Below are 25853 nucleotides of genomic sequence, written 5' to 3' on the forward strand. Positions count from 1 at the left end.
TTGTACATTGTGTGCCTTGTATTCTTTTAGTAAATAAGCCCCACTTTGCTTTGCAGGGTTATCAGGAGGTGACAGTTGTTTATTAAAAGGGGCACTCCAGGACAACAGCACTCAGCAGGCTACCAGGGGTGGCAAAAAGTAACCAGTAACTTTAAGAACCAAAATTACAGATTTGAAATTGGAATTATGGCTCTTGTGGTGCAGAGAGGGCAATTGCACCCCGCCCTTAACCCACTCTGACCCTACAAATGTAAAGGCGGGGGCATCATCTAAGCTGCCTCAGGGTGTCACTGAGTGCTCAATTGCCCCTGCTTACAAATTGTCTAAATGCCCCACTAAGAAAGTAATCCTTTTTTCACCTGCACAGATGCAGCTTCAGTTTTGGACTCCAACTGTCCTAGGGTTAAGTTCCTACAAGAAAATCCATCTTAACAGCAGACCGCACAATATGACATTAAAATTTTCTTAATTTCTCTTGATTTAACATGCTTAAAAATGAAAATAGTAAGTTATTGCTTAAATATTCCTGATAAGAAATAAAGAGCCTTTGTCTGTAAACTTTTAATGGCAAAGACAATTAGCAGTGACATTATGTGGTATATTACAGTGGCTTCTCTTTTGTTTTAGCCTAGTAACTGCAACACTTCTGTGCTTAAGCAGCCTAAGGGACTGGCTCATCCCTCCCCTTTTATCATAGTGGAACGTTGTAAATGAGATTATTAAGGGGATTCAGAGGAGAAAATGATTACCACTGGACACAGGATGATGCAGTAGTACATCTGTAATCCACTTGTACAGTCTGCATAGAAAGTGAATCACTAGATATTCCTGTGCCCCCAGAGACCATGATACATGTCAACAAAGTTGCCAGATTAACAAACAAAACAAGTTTAATCATCAGCAAGTGACACAATTCTATTTTCTTCCTGGTGTACATTTTTTATCCAACAACAAAACATAAAGTCTGCATGCTGGTACACCTAGGGTTAATATTGAAAATTCAAATAAATACATTCTCTAGATGCCTCCAGTAGTTTTACATAATCTGGTAACCTAACATATAGGTCAAATATGTATTATATTGTATTATAGCATTGTAGTGTATTAGCAAAGCATCAAGAAAATTAATTAAGGGAATCTAACTACAAATACTAACTAAGGCATTTAAATCACACACACACTTAAAACATAGTTGTTTTTATTATTAAGTGCAATTGATTTATTTTCTAATGGATAATAATGGGTTTAAATATATGTTTGGAAAGACATATTTTATAGGGTGTTTACATATAACTAACTATTTATAATGGCACTGGGTGGGGGTCAGATCTCTTATGGCACCATAGTGAGTGCTTCCTTTTCTGTATGTGCTGATTCATAAATCATAACAACCACTCCTGATGTACCTGTTAATTTTATTAGTGTGGCTTTATTAGCTGCAAAATAAAACCGTCAGTCCACTTTTCATATTCACTGAAGATGTTTTCATTTCACTGCGGCCGCACAGCAGAAGAACTGCAAAGTGACAAGACCTTTCAAATCGAGCGGGTAAATACCTGTTGATGTGTTAAGTAAATTAAATATTGAAGTTGCCTGCAAATATGCATTTCATACATGGAAAGGTATCACACCCGCAAAAGTAGAAATGGTTTAATGTCCCTTGTTTATTGATAGTGCATAGCAAAACAATGATGTAACCATTAAATAGAAAGGAATTCTATTTCAGGAAACCATTGTGCTGCCAGAAGTTTGTTCTTGATCCGCTGGGCAAATGGTGCCTGTAAACCCTTTTCACAACCCCCCCCCCCCCCCTTTTTTTAACAGAGGATGCCAATATAACTTGCACTGTAGTGTAAACAAACCCTAAAAGGAGGGGAGATAACACGAATTTAAATTCCAAAGGAGTTTCAGAGCTGGTTTCCTAGTCCACCAGTCAGTAATGTGTTTGTGGGAATTCGGTCTTTTTGTCTCTGCAGAGGGAAAAAAAGCTAAATCTACATCGGTGGCCCAGTCTAGGTTTTGCTATTCTTTAGAACTTCTATTGAAGTGAATGAAGTGGCCTGGGACCCTTTATTTAATCTACTCAATTGCATAAAGTGACAGAATTCTAATATATTTGTTTAATGCTCTTCAATGGGGTTTCCACTTTCTAACTTTCGAATAAAGCCGGGATCTTTAAAGATTTTTTTTGTTTGCACATGGCACTAGCACATATTTCATATACTCAAGCTGCTGTTTTGTGAGGGATGCACGAATGTTTTCCCACTCAGAAGTTACATGGAATGAACCCGTCAGTTTAGATTCAGAGAAATGTAATTCTATTGAAGGGAATTTTCAGGGGTTAATTAATTGAAACGAGTTCATTAGGTCATCTTGTCTATTTTTAAGAAGAAATAGCATTATTAGTAAAACTGTCGAATGTTTTGAAAACGATTAACATTTTTTAAAACGATTACTTGAAATAAGATTGGAGGTTTTAACAACCTGATGCATCTGTAGTAATCGTAATGGTAACAGTAATAATAATATTTCTTCGTTGGAAATATCAAGAATAAATCATTCTTTTTCATGTAAGGAAATCTGAACACACGTTTCACTTGTTTCATTGTTTCTTTGCGCAATAAAATCAGTTTGTATGTGAATGAAATACTAACGAGTTGAATGTTTGCAAAACAGTTTGCCTTCACTAGTCCCCTTCCCTGCACATTCCCTAAATGTGTGTATTGACTTTGGACTTGAGCCATTAATGGAGATTAAATAAAAACAAAGCAGTTTATTCATCCCCCTATAAAGCTACTTTATTTGCCGATACGCTTGGAATTAGTGGTGCATAACACAGACCCCTAGTAGGTCTCTGCATTATCTACATTAGCTGTTTTGTTCACTGATCTTTTACTTTCTGTATATGCATTCTCCCAAAGAGAAGGAAAAGTAGACCGGACATAATGTTAAAAATAAATATTACTTACGGTGTGCAAAATGGAATTAAAGCTAATTTTCAATGTATAAATGTTTCCCTCTAAATTTAACTTCTTTATTCTAAGGTAGTAGGCAAACTATATTTTTCCCATGGAAACGCATGTGAACCCTGGGTGCCAGAAGAAGTACCCACACAACTGTGAGCCTATTTTAGGAGATAAGGTACTGAGTTAAGAGCAGTTTCCCAGTTCTCTATGTAGCTGATCATATTGATATATATATTTATATAGAGGCCTGGGCTGAACTCGATGAATGAGATGACTTGTGTGCGCCGTGACAAGCCTTAGTAACTTCATGCATTTTAATAGGGTGGATGATTCATGGATTTTCTACCCATTTCTGCTTGATGCACAATCTAAACCAAACCGCAGACCTGAGCTAATTCCCATTTCCATAGTAATGCAGAGCGGAGAAAAGATGCGCAATGTAGCAGCAATCAATTAATGGAAGACAGGAGGGCAAGCCCTAAGCGCCCAGACACTGTGGCTAAAGCAGGTGTTAGTGGCAGGGCCGGAGAATAAACTTTCAGCTGAGCAGGGGGAACTTATTGCACTCACTGACATACACCGCCTAATAGAGCAGGGAATCTAGCTATCTGCACGGATCGCACTAAGGTATCAGAATGAATGGCAGCGCAGACGCTAAATCACAGTCTTGGTGCTCAGAGGCAGATTTAGCCAAGCAGCCCAAAAATGAACATCTGCTTTAGGATAGGTGTGTGGCATTGCCCATGGGCTTCCTCCCAGTCATCCAGAGAGGCACCTTAGCTAACCCCAAGGAAACTCTGTCAAATCTGCAAAGAATAAATATGTGTATTTACACACTTACGCACATATATTACATGGTGTTAATTTACCCTCGCTGGCACAGGCGCACCTATGGTGTGTCAGTAGCTAAATAAATAGCCATTGGTAAATAGTACTAACAACGAAATATAGATAAATTTAATAAACAGGATATCTGTTTGTCACAAATAACTAACTTTTTTTGAAATTGAGAAAGTCATTATGGATACAACTCCTAATTGTAAGTTCCACCTTGTTGAACTCTATCCTCCCTTGCTATCAACAAGATAAGGAGATGATAGATATAGATAGATTAGATAGATAGATAAATAGATAGATATTCAATATATACATATTGTTTAAAAATAGTGCATGTACAAAATTTTACATGTATAGGACTCGAATTGTAAAATCTACACCTATATACAATACGATATTTTCCACCTTGTTCACATCTCTTCTCCCCCGTTCTTATGAAGATAGAGTTTGATGAGAGATGATAGATAGATAGATAGATGATAGATAGATAGATAGATAGATAGATAGATAGATAGAGTATATATTATATATGAAACAATTATACACCTATGTACAGCTATATAACAAAATATAAATATATATGGAATACCTACTGAAAACAAAATCAAAATAGCACATAAAGAATTATACACCCATTTCCAGTTACAAGGACAGCTACTTTCCTTCTCAGTACCTATCATGATAGACAGAAACAGAGAGATTATAAAGAGATAAAAAGACAGACAAGCAGACATTAAGAGCATGAAAGAAAGACACAGACCGATGAAAGACAAGGTTTTGACATATACATCTCTTTCTACATTTTCCAACCCAGAACTCTACTGGAATCAAAGTGTCCAAAACCCAGCCCCAATAAATATGTAATAAACTTTGTAAAACATCTGACAAGTTTAGGAATCAGGTATTTTCGTTCTTAGAAACCCCCTTGTGGACAGGAAAAAAGACAAGCAGTAAATATATTTTAGACATTTTAATGAGAAAATATTATTTGCACAACTATTATCATAATTTAACGCCGTTGTCTTTGTACATGGGCCTGTGTTACAGTACACACATGCTGCGAAGGGAACACAACACTGGAGATGCCATGCTGCCTGTACAATAAGCAATCGCAAGGGTCATTTACTTTACAATTCCGTGACAGCCGATTTACTTGGAATGAGACAGTCCAGCACATACAGCAAAGAAGCAAATTTCAGCTTTTAAAAAAGCATAGAAACCAGCTGGGGGTCCAAATCAAAGTGCATTATACACAACGTATATTCTTTCCTATTCACAAACATTTACAGGTGCCTCACAGGAGCAGTATTACAGAGGTCTGAAAACAAGCAATAGCTATATAGCTAAATGCCTGACTGCTCCTTTTTTTAATAATAAATATAATTTTCTCGGTGTGTATCGACTAAATAAATCATCCCTCAGGCCTGTGAAATGATAACCACTGACAAAGATTGCTACACCGAGCAGAATAGTGGGTTCAGTATTTACATATGGGCAGGTAATGTGAAAACAAGGTCGACAGCAAATTTCTGTCACTATGATGTATTTGTTTTTATTATAAGTTGTAGTAGCTATGGATCTGATCACTTCTACTTGGAAGGTATAGCTGTAACTGCAGAGGGAACCCAAAATGTAAAATAGGCAAAGCACAAAACTGCAAAAGTACATTGTGAGTGCTGATTACTGTGACAAGTCTATGTAACTAGATTAATTAGGGACAGTTAATTGCAGCCATCACTAATTGTGTAATTCAGTGGTTATCCTGATATTTAGGTTTCATTTTTCCACAGTTTTGGAAAGACATTTCATTTTCTATGGGAATTCCCACGTTTCTTTTTGAACACCCCTAGTGCCCACATACTAGGAATTACTGTCAGAAGACAAGACTTGCCCAAGTATGTTGAAAGGGGGACGTGATGCAAAGCTCTATTCAGAAGTGAAGAGTTTCTCACTAAGAGCCAACAAACAAGTGGGCAGCAGACTGTGCGGATGGGTAGAGTGCCAGCAGGTGGGTCAGTGCACGGCTACAGAGAGCAGAGCAGTGGGGGGGCTGGTGAGGGTGTCGCTGGGAGTAGCAGGGCTGCTTTGGCTTGTGGCTGTCTGTGGAGAGGTTGGACTCAGGGATGGAGAGGAGTTCGATAGGATAGCTGGGATATGTGTTGGGAGGGCTGGAAGCGCTGGCACAGATGCTAGCGTTGGTTTTATAGGGACTGGGATGGCCGGTAAGGTTTGTGCCCCATGGCATATAGGTTTGATAGGTACTCCATAGGCGCTGACACTGTAGTCGCTGTTGCCCATTGATATGGGGGTGGTTGTGTCCAGCATGCTGGAGCTGTACATGTGGGGCCAGCCTGTGCCAATGGAACTTCCAACAGTAGTCAATTGGTTATGTAGAGGGTAGGCGGCTGGCATGGGCTGCATGGTGGAAAAGGCAAGTCCTCCAGGCATTTTATACTCTCTGGCGATAATATTCTCAATGGCGAAGGGGTGTTTAAAGCTAGAAGTCTGGGATACCCCTAGATTATAGGTGGACATCTGAGGCAAGTGAGTGCCAGAGGCCGCTAGGGCGCTGAGTCTCAGCTTGGCTTGTTGCTGCAAGTATTGGGCGGCATCCGAGGCTTTGCTGGGGGCCAAATGGTCCGATTTCATCACCTTGAACCTCTTTCTGCGTCTCAGGAAACTGCCATTTTCGAACATATCCCCACAGCTGGGATGCAATGCCCAGAAACTGCCCTTTCCAGGCTGGTCGGGTCTCCTTGGGATTTTGATGAAACAGTCGTTGAAAGACAAGTTGTGCCTCAGAGAGTTTTGCCACCTCTGGGTGTTCTCTCTGTAGTAGGGGAACCTGTCCATGATGAACTTGTAGATCTCACTAAGGGGCAGCATCTTCTCTTGGGAGCTCTGGATGGCCATGGCAGTCAGGGAAATGTAGGAGTAGGGAGGCTTCTGGTCGCTGTAGGTGTTTCTCCCAGGACGAGGCATCTTCACTTGCAAACTGGGGAAACCTGTCCAGAAGAAGAAGATCAGGTCACTTTATGGGAGAAAGCGTTAATAGGAATAATGGCTTAATATGAAACATGAGGCGATGAGACCTAAAGAGAATGAACTGATAAGGCTGCGGATAACTACTATTATGGAACAGTATTCTCGCCAACCCCATCCCACTCAGGGTGATTCTTGATAGAAATACCTTGGAGTTTTTAGAAGTTGTCACTCTGCATCCGGAATGCAGTTTAGAAGGAAAAGACTTGTCCAAACGCAGGACCCCCTCCCTGGCAGAGCAGATGGGAATTCAGCCCTTCGCCAGCCTGGTCCCTCTTCGGAGAAACTCTGATCTTCACTTCAGCATCGGGAATGAGCTCCTGTCCTGGCCAGTGGCTGAATTAACAAGGGTTGGGGGGAAAGGTTTCCTTTCTTGCAGGGTGGGAGATAAGCTAAGTAGTTGTCTCCATGTCCTTCCTCAAACCAACTGATAGTTTTATGTGGTGACATGAGCAGAAAAGACCCCTGTAGAGGCGCTTCATTAATGTGCCACTTCTTTGCTATCATCTGACAATCGCCTTGGGAGGAGGAGGAGGGAGCAGAGGGGAGAGGCGGGGGGAGGGGGGGGAGAAAGGCATAATCTGGTTTCATTTACACCTATTTACATGGACACCTTGGGCCAATAGAAATCATTTCCATTTGAAGACAAGGCAAAGGGTGAAAAGGCTCAGCAACCGGAATTGAAGTGTGATGGCACCCAGTAACTGTGTGTGAAGGTATGCACTAACCTTTCTGGGGGATTTGCAGGGGGCTTAGTCTGCAATTCACACTTACAAATGGAGCTAGTGAGCAGTGGGATGTTTGACATGGAAATTGCTTGGCTGTGGTATTCTGTTTGTTCTATATTGTTATCTGATTTGTATTGTTAGCTAACTTAAGGCAGCGCTTTTACTTTTTAACAAGAGCGGGGGGAGGTGAGGGTTACACTCATCCTGACTATACTAACTGCCTGATCTCACTTCAGCTCCACAACTAGATCCGTATGGGGGAAAGTGCATACTTAAAAACACACACACTTGTCAGCCATTCTAATTTTCCGGTATTCCAGAAAGTAGGCTAGAATGATAAATAAACGAGAATTTACTCGAACTTATAAAATGACCATATCCTGGTCACAGAGTAGCTTTAAGTTTATTAACGTGTTAATGTTATTTCTTCTTTAATCATTATTATGCTTTGCCAGCCATTACAGACACCAGATTTGTGCCTCAGTTCCCTGTATTTCATAATGTTATTAAAAACTAAGCACTTTCTACTGACCAATTGGAACTCATGGCAAATCTTAGTTTCATTGTTTAGTCATATATAGTGATATTAAGGCCTATAATAAGCTTTGGGCACCCATAATGCCTTGCAGGTCTTTTTTAACCCAAAAGTTATAATTAATATTTGCAGTGTCTATAATATTGACAGACATGCAGATATATTTATATTGTGTGTGTATATATATATATATATATATATTTTCCATGCATTCCACTGGGTCTTTTTTAAATTTTAGCTTAATGGAAACAGTGATTATAGTGATTACACCATTTTCGTGAAAATGACCATCGTCCCAAGAAATATATCCACCAGCAAATTGTGATTCAGAGATAACTCTCAATTCTGTGCTAAATAGAAGCACTGATAGAAGCACTGTCTCTCTTTAGTGAACTGGCCCTTGCTAATGTGCCAGACTCCCTATAAAAGACAAATGTATTATTACAAATCTTTTATTAATGCCAACACTTTCAGCTGCTATGTGAATTCATATGAAATTAGTACATCGACATAACACGATCATAGCCTGGATGTACCAGCACTACTGCCTGGGTGCACAGAAAACTGCAGCTAAATAAAAACATAAAAACACTCGCACACTATAAGTCTCATCAGGGACCACATTCCCAATGGGACATCACAGAGGCTGCCCCCCCTACACACACACAAACACATCTATCCAGCCATCAGCATGCGTCTGACTCCTAATGGACAGCCTGTATGTTGCAGACTGAATAGATGAAGTCTGACAGTGTGACTGCCATAAGCTTAGGCTGTAGGTAGATAGGTTCAACTCCTGAGACTATGCATTTGGGAGCAATACTCCAGTGAGTGAGAACTGCAGTAAAGTTCTGCCCCTAAGTTATCTAAAATACAAATAATGGTGAATACACAGGAGTGGAATATGTTTATGGATTTGAACCCAGCCTTGTTTGGACCTGGGTTATGGGTGATAGTTGATCCATCTTGGAATCAGGAAGGATTTTTTTCCCCTCTCCTGCAAATTAGAGAGGCTTCATATGGGTTTTTTTTCCTTTGGATTAGCTAGTGGTTAGGCAGGTTATATATATGCATTAAGGTTGAACTTGATGGACGTTTGGCTTTTTTCAACCCAACTTACTATGTTACTATATATGAGTCTGTCTCTGTTACTATGTTTATGTTGTAACTTCTGGGATTTTTTTTGTAGATATGGTCACTTTGGATTTTGTTCTTGAATCAGATAGAAGTTAGAAATAATTTACTTGGGTAAAATGAGATGCATGGGTGTGGAACCATGATTTCACAGGCATTCCAGAACATTTAGAGACACTAGAACAGATAGCGGTCCACTAAACTTTTTAAGGTGCTAGTGACATATGGACACATAAGTATAGGTGCATGTGTGGTTGTATAAACCAGAGGTACCCAGTCAAGATTAGTGTAGATGATCTCTTACCTCTTTGCACCTCTTGACTACCAACCAATTGAGAAATATAACCGGTGTGAGAACTTGAGGTTCTATTTTGTGTTGGAATGAAGGAATAGCTGCACTTTATGTAAAATCAGAGCCCCAAATAAATCCCCAATAGCTACTGTCATACACAGGCAACGTGTCATTGTGTCATCGCTGGCAGGTAATTGGGGATCCATTGTAGGAGTAGCAGAACAGTGGATCTTTCAGGTTCCTCTGGGAAACATCCTTCTCCATGGCAGCCCCAGATGAGTGATGAGCCGATCTCATGTACAAGAAATATAGGCATAAACATCTGACCTTTATTTCTTTATTTCTCTAACTGGCATCTTTAGTCAGAGCCACAAAAATATTGTACATTTTAGGTGTAGAATGCCATCAGAATAATCTTCGTAAATAGATAATTATATATTACCTGTCTTTCTGTCTATTAATCATTTAATCTGTCATCTATCTATCTATCTATCTAATCATCTATCTATCTATCTATCTATCTATCATCTATCTATCATCTCTATCTATCTATCTATCTATCTATCTATCTATCTATCTATCTATCATCTATCTATCATCTATCTATCTGTCTAATCTATCATCTGCCCATCCTATGCTCTGTCAGTCAATCGTCTATCTCGTTATGTTTCTCTTTATACACAAGTATAAAACTAACCCACAGAGTTAGGATTGTGGTGTGTAATCTGGGCTAGTTAAAGCCCAAATGCATCTGTACAATTAGTTGGAACAAGACAAGTGATGCTTTGGGGCAGCCCAAACATAAATGACAGCTTCTTGCTGGTCAGTAAATCACCGAATCGTTACTTAAACACGATGAATTTAGGAGATTAAACAATTTCATTAATATTGAAATAGCTGCTGGGATTCAGATTAGTTGCTTGAAATGCAGAATCACGTTTTCCAATATTAACAGAAGCACTTGAGTACTAACATATTATGACCTTCTAAATTCAGGTAAAAAAAATGGAAGTGCATATAGTGTGCAGAGTTTTTGACCTGAGCTAAGAATATTTTTTACTGTTAACCCCTTCTTTTTATAAAGGGCTAATAATGGTTTTGCCTCTTCTAGGGGATAGACTATTAATCGTTACGAACAGAAAGTATAAATGAATTGCAATAAGGATTTATATATGGGTATGGCAAGGTTATGATTAAACACTCTATAAAATAACTGTAAAGCATAGAAGAGAAAATACCCGTCATTAGTTCTATTGCTAAAAGTTTAATCGAACGAATTAATGCGATTGGCTTTAAATCGTTACGATTAATGTTAGCTGTCATTTTTGTTTTGCGTTATTTAACTTAATCACTTTCCATATACTTTCTCAGCTCGAGTTATCAAAAAAGGCAACTATTTGTTATCGACCATCTTCAGTTAAATATGAATAATAACACAGTAGATATAATGTAAGAACCAATAATAAAAAACATAGCAAATCCAATAAAATATTTGTGTTCGCAATTTAAAAAAAGAAAAAAAGTTTATCGCCTTCATTTCTTCATATCTTTGAGGGGAAGTTGTAGCAATAATAAGTGTTATATACATTTTTACTTGTTAGAAGAATTGTTGTTTTCTGTCTGGTCGTCTCCCCAGATTTCGAATCCAGATGAATTTACTTGCACACATTTTGAATTTAGGTAGGAAATTCTCTAGCGCCAAGCTATGTTACAGACACACCTGTCCTTACTCTGTGCGCTGCGCTGCACCATTGCGCACTGTATTTATCCGAGGCAAGACATTAACTGCCGCACAGAGGCAGCTTCATAACCCAGACAAAACAGGTTTATTTTCCTTTTACTTTGTTGCAGTCAATCAGGGAAATTAATAGCATGCTAAATGTGTATCTGGGATTTGAAGTGAATGTATCCTTTGTAAATAAACGCCGAACAAATAAAAGAACTTTTCTGTGGAACTCATTTAAATAAGAAGCTTGGCTAGTTGTTGGGAAAACGGAATAAAATACACATAAGTCAATGATATCAATGTGCAAGGCAAATGGGCATCTATTTCCAGCGAAGGCTATTCAGCCTTTCTATGGTGATCAGCAAGACTCAGCTTTCTGCATGAAAGGATTGCAATAGACCCTTTTTTTCCCCAAAAGCAGGACCCCACACGTTTACAGATTTGCCAATAATTTATGCTAATTTCTCTCCCATAAATCCACAATTCGTTTCAGTGGCATGCAGGCTGTTGAGATGGGCAAGAGAAAGCCAAAGATAATAGTCACTAACACAATATTGGTTTTCATCCCTTATGGTTTCAATGCAGGTGCGAGTGTGCAGAGGTTCCAGGCTCTGTCCCAGAAAAGGAAAATACCCCTTTTACTGAACCCGTGCTAATATTTACAATAAAGCGATGGGGAGAAGTTAAGCAGCTTCCTAGGGTCTCCCAGGCTTCAAACAATGCGGAGAACAAAAGCAGATTTCTCATCTTGAAAACAACTCAACGCATTTCGCGCTAAATCCTAGATTATATTTGATGAACTTACTCGCAGTCGCTCTGTTTGCTTACTGACAGGGAAAGGAGAAAGCACAGAATTGGGTCTGAGACTTTCTTTTGTGCAGCTGCAGGTTTTTGAGTTTACCAAAGTGATTTCGTAGCATATGGGGAGCAACAGAACAGATGAAGTTCTTTGTCAGCATCCGAATAATCTTTACCAAATCTGCCACATTTTTGTGTAAGAAAAATGCTGTTTCTTAGCTGTGGAGACTTGAGGAGTGGGTGCAATGTTCTGCTTTGCTGGGAGCTAACTGGGTGCCCTATTCATCAGGCTTAAATAGTGGGTTTCATATGAACGGATTTTAGAGATTCTAATTCTGCTTTTGTATTATTTTACAAGTGGAAGATACTACAAAGCAACATTTGTTCAGCAAATCTTTATAATATCAAAGACAATTAGTACTTACAAGTATTTACCTGAAAACACCATTCTGTGAAATATATATTCGGCTGGATACATTGTGTAGTTTTGAAAAGGCATACTCCCAATGTTCCATTTAGACAGTACAATAGGCAACAATAAGTAAAAAAAAGTGTATGTTTTTATTTAACAATGTATACTTCTTTTTTCTTTTATTTTTAAAACATCTCTTCAAAAATACAATTAAAAAAAAAACAACCAACTGGTGTATTATTAAAATTAACTTCTTATAAGTAAATATGGTTGTGTATTTCTGCTTTTAATAACTTTGAACTTTATCACTGTTTAATTTAATAGTTTTTTACACCCCCAACCCAGTTATTTTGTATTGCAGTCATTGAGGACGTTAATGCTACCAGTAAAAAGTGTAGTAATGAAAGTAGGTTGGCCTTTTTTTTTGCAGTGCTTGAAGGAGGCAATGTAATGACAATCTAAAAGTAACCAATAGCATCCAAACTGACAGTTTCTTACAAACAGGTGACCATATGCTACCTGTTGCTGAACTTGAACTCCCAAACTTGCAGTGAAAGCCAGTGGCTGAAATGAATATTTCCAGGTTTTATACATAAAGAAATGTATTTGTACATGTAACAATACAACAAACAAAAAAAATATACATATCTCCTAATTCAACTGCTGTTTTACACAAGTGAGGTAGAAGGTAATGGCATATTGGGTCATCTGGGATGTCTTGGGGTAAAGTAATAAAACATAAAAAGTTTTCATCAGATTTAGTAACTCACAGCAACCAATTAGCATATAGAATTTAAAGGGGTTGTTCACATTTGAGTTTCCGTAAGTATAGAGTAATGTTCTGAGACAGCTTGCAATTATTTTTTTATTATTTGTAGTTTAATTATTTACATTTTTGTACAGCAGCTCTCCAGTTTGGGGTTTCAGCAGCTATTTGGTTGCTGGGGTCCACATTACCTTAGCAACCAGGGAGTGGAGTAAATGAGAGAGTGGAATATGAATGGGATAGGACCTGAATAGAAAAATAAGTATTAAAAAGAAAAAATAACACTGCGGCCTCAGAAAGCCACAGTGCTGGGGTCAGTGACCCCCATTGAAAAGGTGAAAACAGTCATAAAAAGTAGGCAAATAATTTAAAAACTATAACAAATAAACAATAAAGACCAACCGGAAAACTGCTAGAAGTGGCTTGTATCCAGCCTGAGGTGCAGAGCGCAGACATACCACAGACGTAAGCACTCTCTGCATGAACATTAAGGGGTAGTTCTTAAGGTGGCCATACACGGGCCGACTATAGCTGCCGATTTCGGTCCCTTGGACCGATTCGGCAGCTAATCGGCCCGTGTATGGGGAGAGCAGAGCGATCAGATTATTTTTTTTTAACCTAAATGCTCCCCGATATCGCCCACCCGTAGGTGGGGATATCGGGGGAAGATCCGCTCGCTTGGCGACATCGCCAAGCGAGCGGATCTGCTCGTGTATGGCCACCTTAACTCTCCTTAGGCTCTTGCACTTTTGCCTGGGATTTGTATGAATAAACCCTATTTTTTCATTTAATGTTATCTAGGTGTCCAGATCTCTAAAAAAAGAACAAATAAAAAACAGTTTTTCCCCCACTTAAACCTCTTATAATTAAGATTTATTAATCACAATTCTATCACCATGTGTTTTTTAGGTAGAAATCCTACTAGTGTGCCCCAGGCCAGTACTAGTGGGCAAAATTGCTCCTGGGTAGTTCTACCTGCAACTCTGGAAAAAGCGAAGTACTGACATAATTGCTATGGGTTTCTGCTCCGGTACAATTTGCCCACTGGTACTGGGGCACACAACTAGGATTTCTACCTGAAAAACACGTGATAGAATAGTGATGTCCAGGTCAGGAAACCTTAACCTGCACCCTAACCTGCAAAATGTTGCCATTATAAAACACCCAACCCGTATCCTTGTCTTTCCACTCTGTACCCTTCTTCTGCAAGTGTCTTAGGTTCCAAGAGAGGGAAACTTTGGGAGCAGAGACAGAGTGTACTTCCCCAGACTGACCTACATCCACCCTTAGCCTGCAATGGTCGCCTAAATTTCATCAATGTGATAGAACACTAACAGCACTTGGTTTGCTTTCTTTTATTGTTAAAAATTTTTTTAGTAATGACTACTGAAATTGTTTCCTAACATGTTCTCCTAAATTGATTTCTCCATAAAATTCAAGTATCACACAAATATCTAATTGAAGTAGATCAACATATGATAATGTATTCTTTCATTTATACCTTTTCTAGATTTTATGATTTTGTTGTTATGAGTTTGCAAAACCATCATACTGTATGGCATGAAAAGAGAGTAAAATAAATTTTATCTTAAAGGAGACATATCCTATAAATATTATGAATGTACCAGGGAATTATACTCCTCTAGATATAGAAGGATTGTGCTTAAAAAAGTTGTTTCTGACTGATTTATTGAGAAATTCCACAAAAACCCCACTAGCCCCGCCCATCTGTTCCACTTCCTGCTGGCTGAATTCTCTGGATGAGCTGGGGAGCCGGCAGCCCTCCGTACCCTGCACTGTGGGATAGGAACCAATCAGCAGCTAGGCTGACCTGATAGGGAACTTAAGCCTGTCTGTGCTTGTGTGAGTGCAGGGCTGTGATTGGCTCTCCCCCTCCTACTGTGCTTCTGGCAGGGACCGTTAGGACACGCCCACTCTTCATTTCAAACTCGGACAGAGAAGTGATAGGATCTATAGGGAGCTCCAATAAAGGGGCCATTGTTACAGATAGGGTTAATGTTTAGCCCAAAGTGAAACCACCGGATATTATTCATAATTGCCTACAAAATTACCTTTTTTTCCCATTTATCCAATATGTCTCCTTTAAATATTAGCAGAAACAAATGTGGGGATTGGCAAAATGGTGTGGCAGGAAGAGAAGAAGAGTGACTGGTGAAGTTTATGAGCATGAACGTTGCATTTATTATGGGCTGTAGTTGTGAAACCCTCTTGAAACATAGTCAAATGTAGCTTGCAGCAATTAATATATCACATTATGAGACAGCAAGTTATACCTTTCATAGTAGTAACATAGTAGGAAGTTTTGTGATGACTGGTCATGTTGTAAAAATATTCTATAGGTTATAATATGCTAAATTTGTTGTTTATTGACTATGAGTGAAGGCGATGCTAGAATCAAAGATAAAATCAAGGCACCAGTCGTGGGGAAAGGGAGTGAAAGCAGAGATGTTAACTGCAACAGAAAATTCTGAGATTTTATGGTTCTTGATGGAAGGAAGGAGGACTTTCTGCATCCGTTTTCATTTAAGGTAGCCCAGGGACATCCAAGCAATTATGGCTGATAGAAAAAACCTGAATTGATTTGTGTTAAGAGCAGAAAAGTAAAGATATATTTGAGTATAATCATCATAGGGTTGTATTGGAATACAAGTAAATTGAATATTTATACAAAGAGAATATTAAGGTGCCTAGGACAGAGCCTTGAGGAACCCCAACAGAGAGAGGTAAGTGAGGATAAAATATTCTGTTGTAGGAGACACTAAAAGAGCAATTTGAAAGGTAAGAGGAAAACTTAGGCAAGGCAGTGTCAAGAAGGCCAAGTGATTGACAGTGTCAAAAGCAGATGAAAGATTAAGGGGTTTTAAGAAGAAGAAGTGTTTTTTGCTTTTGCAAATAGCAGGTCATTGGTGAGTGTGTAAGAGCAGTAATTCTAAAATATACAAAACCCTCAAGTAGAGAGGAGAAAAGGTGTGATATCAAGAGAGGCATATCCATTATGGGGGTGATTAGTGCATGTTTTAATGCAGACATATTAAATTATTAAAAATTACCCTTATCGTTTAGGCAAATATCATTAATAAATGGTGTCTGATTTAAATGTGGACTACAAAAAAGTAACACCTTAATGGTAGATTCCCAGACATCCTCTCTGTTCTTTTTACTGTTGCAAATGGGCGGTGTGCATGACTACCAGTCCTTGCCCAGTAACACAGGAGAGGTTAGGTAGCCACTCATGGCTCTGCCTATACACTGGTTAATAGAACTGCCCATCCATATGAGATCCATTTAATTCTTACTTGCCTGGCCTCTTACTGTGAAATGTGTTGATAGCAGCAAGTCTCCCACACAGCTGGTAAAACAGCAAGTGGAACAGATGGGTTTTGGGGGGATTTCAGTGAAGTAGCAAAATGGCAGTTTTTAAAAGTCATTCCTATTTAGGGGAGCATAATGAAAAAGGCAAATACTTGTTTTTGACTCAAAAGGGGTAATTTACTAACTCTGGCCAATTTTGCACCTGGGCAATAACACATAGCATCCAAGTAGAGATTTGTTCAGACAGTAAAACAATGAAAAAAAAAATTGTTGTCATGAGCTACTGCCCAGGAGCAAATACGCCCAGTGGTAGTAAATGACATCCAATATGTCTCCTTTAAATCAGAAGGGAAGATTGTAATCTACAGGGAAAGACTAAATAGACTGTGACGTTTGGAAGGAATAGGATCTAGTGGAAAGTGGCATATTTGAAACCAAATAGTTAAAAAAAAACCAAAAAACTTCCTTTTTAATAACAAGGGGAAAAAAAAGCACAGAAAAGATTGAGAAATATTGAGACAAGTGGATGGATAGAAGGATAATGCTGTTCAATGTAATTCTGTACAGCATTTGGCCTTTGAAGCAATATCGATCTATGACCTATGTCACTCTCTGGTACCTGTATTGCTGGATTACTTTAAATAATCCTACTAGATTATGAGTTCTTAGAGGCAGGGCTCCCTGATCTCATGTCAATGTTTTCTTATGCTTATTCCAGTGTTTCACTGGTATGTTGCTGTTTGATATGTTGCGTGTATTCTTCCTACAGTGTTTTTATAGCACTTCAGAATATGTTGGTTCTTCCTAAATAAGGCAATGATAACAATAAACCAAATATAATTGAGTGGGCACAGAGTCTGTGAAGGTGAGTGCAGTTTAGGGGTATCTTAGGTTTAGTTTTCTCACCTGTCTATAAAGTAATGTACAGTACTGTGTACTTGATTATGGGTATCCAAGCAGTTTATTATTATAGAAGGACACCTACCCATCCTATGCATGTTTGTAGCTTTTAATATTAATAATATAATTTTCCTTTATTCATATAGCACCTACATATTCCGTAGCACTTATGAGAGATTATGGACTAGGTTGATATTCAATGAAATGATCTAAGGTTTTTCTCACAAATGTACTATGGTCAATGATTGTATGGGAAGAGAATGAGAAAAAGAAGAGCATAGTCACAGTTTGACTCTAAATAGCACATGGATACAAAATTAGCAAGGTTGCAAACCTTGCTAACTTGAAACTTCAAAAATCTGTACCACATAATATAGTCCTAAAAAGTGTGGTAACTGTCAAGGCCCGATGGCCCTTAATAGCCCTGAAGTCTGGACCAAGGAGGAAGCTGTGTACTGATTCACAGTATCCAAGAGATTAAGAAAGCTCAAATTTGTATTCAGGCAGGTAGCAATTAACGTGGTCAGAATCAAAGCTGAAACTCCGAAACTAGAAGATCAAGTCCAAACAGTACACTCAGGAGCTCACACGATGGCACGATGACATCACTGCACCGGCACCACATCCCACATGTCAACCATGGGTGCTCCCATCTTGGATGTGGCGCCAAAGAGGAGAGGAGTGCCATTGGGCACTCCTGACAGTAACAATGAGGACAGCAGACTTCACATATTTAGGGGTGCCTGGGGGATAGGGGTCTGTTTAGCCATGACTATGGGGTTAGAGTTCTCCTTCCATGATAGGTCAGGACCTTGCCTCTGTGACTGTATTGGATACAGACAGTGGCAAAATTATCATTTGAATACCTTCTATAGTAACCTACAGTCCACAATAAGAAAAGCTAAATAGAGCAGAAAAGGACTTGCAAGAATGAATCATACGAAAGCTCAAATACATTATCCCATAATTATCATTTCCCCCAAGTTACTTGTATGCATGGATAAAATACACATATGCATGATGGTCAGAAACTGAATGTAGAAACCATGAAAGAGTGTTTGAGGATATTTTCACATCAGGGGTGAGATTTACAGAGAGTTTTCATTGTTAGGGGCATTAAATGTCAGTGTCAAGAGCATACATTGAATTTGAGAGGACACTGGAAGCCAGCAAGGGGATTTGCATAGTTGAGCAGCCGATATGGAATTGTGAGATAAGTGGATAAGTCTCATCAGTAGCATTTAAAACACACTGAAGTGGTAAAATATGATAGAGAGGATGACTGAGAGGACTATGTTGTTGGAATAATAAGGAAATAGATACACTGTGTCTACTGCATTAATTAAATATTTGCAGTTTGAATTACTGCTGATGCTTTGAACGATTCTTTGTTACTTTCTACAATTTTGTGCTGCAAAGTATGGCAGAGACATTATTGAATTGGCAGCTATACCATTTTTTTTTTTTTTTTTTTTAAATCAACGTAACCAGAATTAAAATGTTGGCTTATACAATAATGGAGTAGATAGATGTTTTGGCATTTTCAAAGGGAAAGGCAAACTGGACTAATATTACATGAATGATAGCAGCAGGATTTGATGGGATGATGAGTGTAAAGGAGAGATCCCACAAAGTGAGACAGTGTGGTAAAATAAAACACAACAGGGCTACTTATAAGTGAAATGTAAGGGATTAAAAGGGATACAATCTATCATAAGCTTCTTGTACTCTACCAACATTCATGTCACTGTTTCATGACACTATTCTGCCCTGGTTTTTACTTTTTTTTTTTAATATTCTTTTTTCTTTATTCAGCACTATCTCCTTTCTCTGTTAACATTCTTCATCCTCTGTAGGAGGCCCCCTGCTTTCCTCATACTACACCACATCCCTGGGGAAAAAACAATTTGGTAATTTGTATTTCAAAATTGTCTTTATGCAGATAACTCCTAGATCTACATGTTTTCTCCAAATAACTCTCCTTCTGTCACATACTTCTTCTTCTTACAGATTGCAGTTCTGCTATCTTTTCTTGGATGTCACAACACTACCTAAACCTTACTATCTACAAAAGCAAATAAATTGTTTTTCAATGGCTGTGGAGCAAAAAAAGCATAGAGTTTGAAGATGCTCCCTTGCCATTTTGCTAGGAGAAGGTTGTTGGCCACATTGGTGAGTCTGTATATGTCATATAGTGTACTGTCTGTTATATTTTATATGATAAGTGAAAAATCACCAGAAAACGTTATAATATTGTGAGGAATTACAGTGGCTTTACATGGTGGCATTGTTTTAAGCAAAACTAAGCTGAGACCTCGCAGGTATAATTCAACGGGGAAGGGCATTATATTATTATGCATGTTTTTGTTTCCTTTTCTGCATTGTATCATATGCAGAGCTCATCAAACATTATGAAGTTAGGGCTCACACTTCAAAACTACAAGATTTTTTAAGGCATATGTGTCTAAGAAGCATTTGATTTTTGGTAAGATACAGATATATACCATAATAGAAATATGTACAGAAACCCCAAGAGTTGCCCTAATTTGCACAATGTTTTTTATTTCCAAAGTTTTTTGCTCAGGGCTGCAATCAGATCCGAGGATAAGAATGAGTTGCCCTATTTTTAACTGATGTTCTAGTGTTTATTACTTTTCACAGGCATGTTTTGGAATATTAACAACCTTCTATTTGTAGTAGGAATAACTACTTGGTTTGCAATCCAGTTATTAATACTGTTCCCGACTGTCAGGAAAGTGTAAATGTGCCAGCTTGTCAGAATTGATTTGATTGCTTTGAGCAGTCAAAATCAATTATTCCCTAAGGGTATTAGAGTTCAGCAGCAGCACTGACTCAGCACCCTACATCCACTAAAACAGCATTCAAATAAATGTTCTTCTATGAGGCCTCAAAATCCCTAAAAAAATCTTCTGCTCAAAAAAATATGAGCACAAATAAATCTACCCTCTGAATCCACAGTGATAAATGGAATATAGTTTATATTACTTCACTTAAAATGCAAGTTATATTACACTCCAGTAAGATTATGCTCTACATTTCAATATTCACACTATAACACAGACTTATAGGTATATGAGTGCCAAAACCAAGGTGGAGCCATTACCTTTTTGAAACCTGGTACCTCACATAATATACCTACTCCATAGCCTCCCTGCTGTTTTTCCCATTTCTATTCCATTTCTGCCTCTTCCCTTCTCCCTACTCCTCCTATCTCTAGGCCCACTAGCCTCCTCCCAATTTATTCCCTGATCTCCAGGCACTCTTCACTTCCTCCACACTTTTTCTCCTATTTCCATGTTCATTTGCCTTTTTTCATCTCTTTCTTTACACTCCATGATCTCTATGCTTCCTCCCCACTCTTTACCACTCATTACTGAGGCTCTTTGGTCCCCTTCCTGTCAATTGTATTATAACTCTTCATTATTACAATAATTTCAAACCTGTTCTAAAGTTGATTACAATTGCTGTGAATTTTACTCATTTTTATTTTATAATTTCTTTTTAATTGTACCTAGTAGTTGCAGCAATTCAAGATTTAATTTTATCCAGGAAAGGTTGAATTTAAAAAAAAACCATTTACTCAGTCTTTCAGGGGTGTCTCTAAAGGTGGGGTTTGTTTAAAACTTTAAAAAGATTAGTAAATTAAGGTTGCTGTTCTGGCAGTAAAAGTACCTATTCACTGAGATGAAAGATGCAAATTTTGACACATTATACACAATTGAATCAAGCACATCTGCAATTTATCTGCAATTACGCTGGACTTATAAGAGAAAATGCTGCATTGTTGGTTAAAAACATGGTGACTGCATTTAAAAGTTTACTTTGCAAACTAAATTTGAGAGTCATAAATGATTTGCGGTGAAATAAATATGATTTGGTTTACATTTGACGTTGTTATGGTCTGTTAATAATGTTTCAAAAAATGAAGTTCTTGAAGTAGCAAAATGTAACCGAAACACCGCTCCAATTACTTCAACCCGATAATAACATAGTAACACAATATTAATAGATTCTTCTTCATTTTATCAGTATGTTTTTTATCTTCCCAAATGCAAATCTTAGAGGTATATTGCTCAATGCAAATGATCTTTTTTTTATTAAATAGGATGAAGTGAGAAATTACTATTTTAGGGGAAGTTGTGCAGATATATTAATATAGTAATAAAATATTTCTGTGTATTTAGTAGTCTTATAAATAATCAAGTTTGAACAATTCTTGAACCCGCAACCTAATAGAAAAGGTCCTGTGACTACTTAGGAATGGCAAATGGTATTGATGGAAGCATAAAAGACAAGATAACACTATGTGAAATGTTACCTACCAAAGTGTTTTTTGGTATCAGGACTGGGTAAAATTGACAGTAATCAATTGTACAAAAAAATATTTACAATACTGTGCTAGTTAACAGAGTTGTAAATATATATCAATATCAAAACAAATGAGAAGTAATTAAATGGCACATTTCCAGATAATTCATATTCGCATTTGTCTGTATACCACAAAGTTTTTTCCCACAATCAAGTTAATGCTATTCGTTTGCAGTCTCTCCCCACACGTTTAGCAACAGGAGAAACATTTTATAGCTTTACTGCAAGCTATCTAAAGTTTTTGTTTTATATTATAGTTGATTAAACCCAGTAATTAAGAGTTTAAGATAAAGGGTGCAATTGATGTTGGATTATGAGCAGTAGGATACTTATCCTTTCTGAAAACCATCAAATGAGAATTTCCACATTTTTCTCAGTTGGAAATATTGCAAACGTGGAAAATGCCACCTTGGTATTGGAGGGATTAGCTTTCTCCCAGCCTCTAACTCCAGTGTTAAGGCAGCAGTAGATCAACTGTATAATGTGTGCACTGTTTGGTCATTTGTACGAGCAGAACAAAGGTTGAGCTTAGCCAAATTGCATTGCACTTGTGAACTGAGTCCCAATTTGAAGTATCTTTTACAGCAGGGGGAATGAGAACAATTTCGTGTGTGTCTAAAAAAAGGGGGGAATAACAAAGCCACTTTCTAGAGCATCTCAAAGTGAAGTAGTGAGGCGTGACATTCCCAGGGTGACAAGGGACAAAGGCAGGGTCAGGGGGATGAAAAAGAGAATCAAACAGCCACTTTCACATGTCTGCCCTCAACTGCTGCACCTCTCCATAAAAGAAAACAAATGTTGTAAAAAGGGGGATTGCTTCAACTCATTCAAAATAGCAAATGATAGCTAAACAACATTGTCAAAAAGGAATCAACTTCTACGCAGTGCCACCCAGAGTAGCCTATTGTGTGGATTTAATAAGAGGCTGCGTCACTTTTAACTCTACTTAAACATTTTGAGAACTGTCCCAGGAAGGTCTTAAATCAATCCAGGGATATTTAGAAGGTTTCCAACCTAGTAGACTCATTTTGTTACTGTACTTTAAAAAAATCAAAATGAATTATTCTATTTTTAAAGGCTAACTCAATTTTTATATATTAGTGTTCTGGGTTTTTTCTAACTGGTTTATGTTTATTCTTTTAAATTAAGTTATTTTTGTATAAATTTGTTTTTGCATTGTTTTATTTGTAAGTGGTTGAATCTTTGACTTTCTTATTTATTCTGCTAGTCATATATATAGTTTAAGTATACCAACAGTTTATTATTGGCTCTTCAAAAGGTTAATAGAACTCTATTCATTTCATTCAATTCGTCTTCTTTATTTCTCTTTCCTCAGTTCACCACTGCATTGCCACCCACAAAGCTGGCAAAAAAAAGAGGCCATGTGATTATAACTAACCTCCAGTGAACCAAAGGATGGCTAATTCCTAGTGTCTAAAAGCAGCATTGATCCCTTTCCAATGAATGATCTTTGCATTCAGCAAAACCCAAGCACTTTCTACAGGAAAAAGGTCACTTGCAAAACCTGTGAACATGAAAGACTTTCAGACACAATATAGAGTTTTTTCCTCCCTCAAGTGTTAAAATGAGAATGGATCAGCTTGGAATATTAAACTAAACCTCTGGTCACACAGATTGAATTTACCAGTGTTCAGGCAATGCAGAATAGCAAAATAATCTCTTATGTGAAGAAAGTCCTTATTAATGGTGAATTTACATGTATTATGTGTTTTTATAAATATGTACTTTTTTTTAAAAAAAATACAATTAAATAATTAATTAACATTGTTTTCTGTAACCAAATTGTATCTAATGTATACATCCTGACGACGATCCCCAGTGGATCGAAACGCGTAGATATGGAGGTTCAATAAAGGATTCATGGTTGGACTTTATGCCGTGAGTGCCGTTTATGAAGGTATATGTATATATATATATATATATATAGTCCAAAAGAATTTCAGCACACCAAACATATAAATGCAAATTACCTAGGTGCTACCTCCGTGTATCCAATTATCCACAAATCCAGAAGTATAAGGTGCACACCAGGATTTTAAATATAAAACATGACTTTTATTACATCATACTGATAAAACAGGCCAACAAACAGGTTGGCCTGTTTTATCAGTATGATGTAATAAAAGTCATGTTTTATATTTAAAATCCTGGTGTGCACCTTATACTTCTGGATTTGTATATATATATATATATATATATTGTTTTTTTCATTTTGCCATGTTTACAAAGATGTAGATTTATTGAGCTTACACTTTTGCCATAAATATGATATGTAAGAGATACAGGTATGTGTGTGATGTTGATAAATGTGCATAGTAACTTATTATATTATTAAGGGCCAGTTAATCCCTTATACATCAAGAGCCAAATTATTATAAAATTATGACATCATACAATGAAGATTATGGAGCCTTTAAGGAGACCGGAGGCCTTAAAAACGCACATCTGGGCCTGGACAGCTCTGCTCTAGCAAGACTGAAATTTACCCTAAAATTTACACAATGAGCTATGTAAAAAGTGCAGAAGAAAACTGTAAATTAATCTATACCATGTAGACACTGACAAGAACTTGTTTTGATTGCACTAAACCTGCATTATAAAGTTTAGATTAGACTTGCATATAAACAGTATGGATAATGCCAGGAAAAATACTCTCACTCTCTCTTTCTTTCTCTCTATATATATGCACACGCACAAACATATATATATTTGTATCCAAATGTGTTTAATGTACATAATTAATGTGCAGGTTTCTTTTATTTTGTTCTCTCTATACCACTGATTAACTGTAGGTGGCTATCTGAACCTTCAAGCTATCTGTCAGTGGGGGTGCAGAGCACTGTAGTTTACTTTCATCTTGAGAGCTACAGGATGGCTATATCTACTCTATACACTGTATACATTCAGAATATTTTTTTCGCAGGCTGAAAACTTACATTGACTCAAGAAAATATGTTATACTTTATTAAAATGTAAAAAGATATGACTTTCCAATGTACAAATTGTTGACTCCTGCTCCTGTTGAAAGCTCTTATCGAATCACAGTGCTAGAGAAGAAGGATATATTTTACTTGTTTAATATTTAATTCTGGGAGTATGTTCTTTAGATCTGACTTTAGAAAAGGATTTTCCCTGTAGCAATTCACTTCTTTGTGTTGTCTCTCTGTAAGATATCACACATGCCGGATTTAATCACTTGCCTAAAGTGGAGATTCTGGCTCAGATTTTTTTTCTCTGAAGACAGAAAACTTTCATGATAATGGAAAGATTTTAAAAATAGACATTTTCAGTAGATAAATCAGTGCTCTGCCAGTATTTTGTAAAATTATGTACTCTAAAAATTCTACAAACTTTGTACTGGTTAAAAATTCTACCAACTTTCTGATAAAATTTCTGTATATGTAAAAGTAACATTTTGTTATGGTTTTTTTTACATTATGGTTAGTATATATGCCATATCATATGAGTTTAATACTGCAGATATATAGAGAGTAATATCAAATGTTCTCCATTTGTTTCTTTTTGCACGGGTGCCTGTGTGAATGTATATCAAAGTGTGTATGATTTTATAATACCAATGGGGGATTGGGAACAAGTAATTAAGGACATTATTATTATCACTATTTATCAGTATTTATAAAGTGCAGATATATTCCACAGTACAAAGGGTAATTGACCCATATATTTAAGCAACTGCCACCTGGAAATTGTGTGTATTAGAGAGAGATATGATATATATAGATATATTGTGAAGAAAGAATGATAAAGGACAAAGAATATGGAAGAGAATGTGATGTTCAAGCTGGCGAAGTCTACAGCAAGCAGCAGTTGGAAAAAGTAGAATAATGAAACCTGGAATAGGTATGGAACCTGTTATCCAGAATGCTCGGGACCTGGGGTTTCCTGGATAAGAGATCATTCCATAATATGGATCTCCATAACTTAAGTCTGCTAAAAATCATTTAAATATTGAA

At 37.4% G+C, this 25853-nt stretch overlaps 1 protein-coding gene and 1 long non-coding RNA gene across 3 annotated transcripts; one reads left to right on the plus strand and one right to left on the minus strand.

Annotated features, from left to right (window-relative positions):
- Positions 1–4758: 4758 nt before the first annotated feature.
- Positions 4759–7349, minus strand: foxb1 (forkhead box B1). Of its 2 annotated transcripts, XM_012969995.2 has the most exons (2): positions 6994–7349; positions 4759–6808 (listed from the first exon to the last, which is right to left on the minus strand). In XM_012969995.2, the coding sequence occupies exon 2, from the start codon at positions 6783–6785 to the stop codon at positions 5817–5819; it is 969 nt and encodes a 322-aa protein (XP_012825449.1). In that variant the 5' UTR covers positions 6786–6808; positions 6994–7349; the 3' UTR covers positions 4759–5816.
- Positions 7350–7420: 71 nt separating this feature from the next.
- On the plus strand, positions 7421–23753 carry LOC101733305. The gene is made up of 3 exons (XR_209029.4): positions 7421–7561; positions 19480–19641; positions 23195–23753. It is a non-coding gene; the product is annotated as an uncharacterized LOC101733305 (long non-coding RNA).
- The last annotated feature ends 2100 nt before the right edge of the window (positions 23754–25853 follow it).

This window comes from Xenopus tropicalis, chromosome 3 (assembly GCF_000004195.4).
Source record: "Xenopus tropicalis strain Nigerian chromosome 3, UCB_Xtro_10.0, whole genome shotgun sequence".
Lineage (NCBI taxonomy): Eukaryota > Metazoa > Chordata > Amphibia > Anura > Pipidae > Xenopus > Xenopus tropicalis.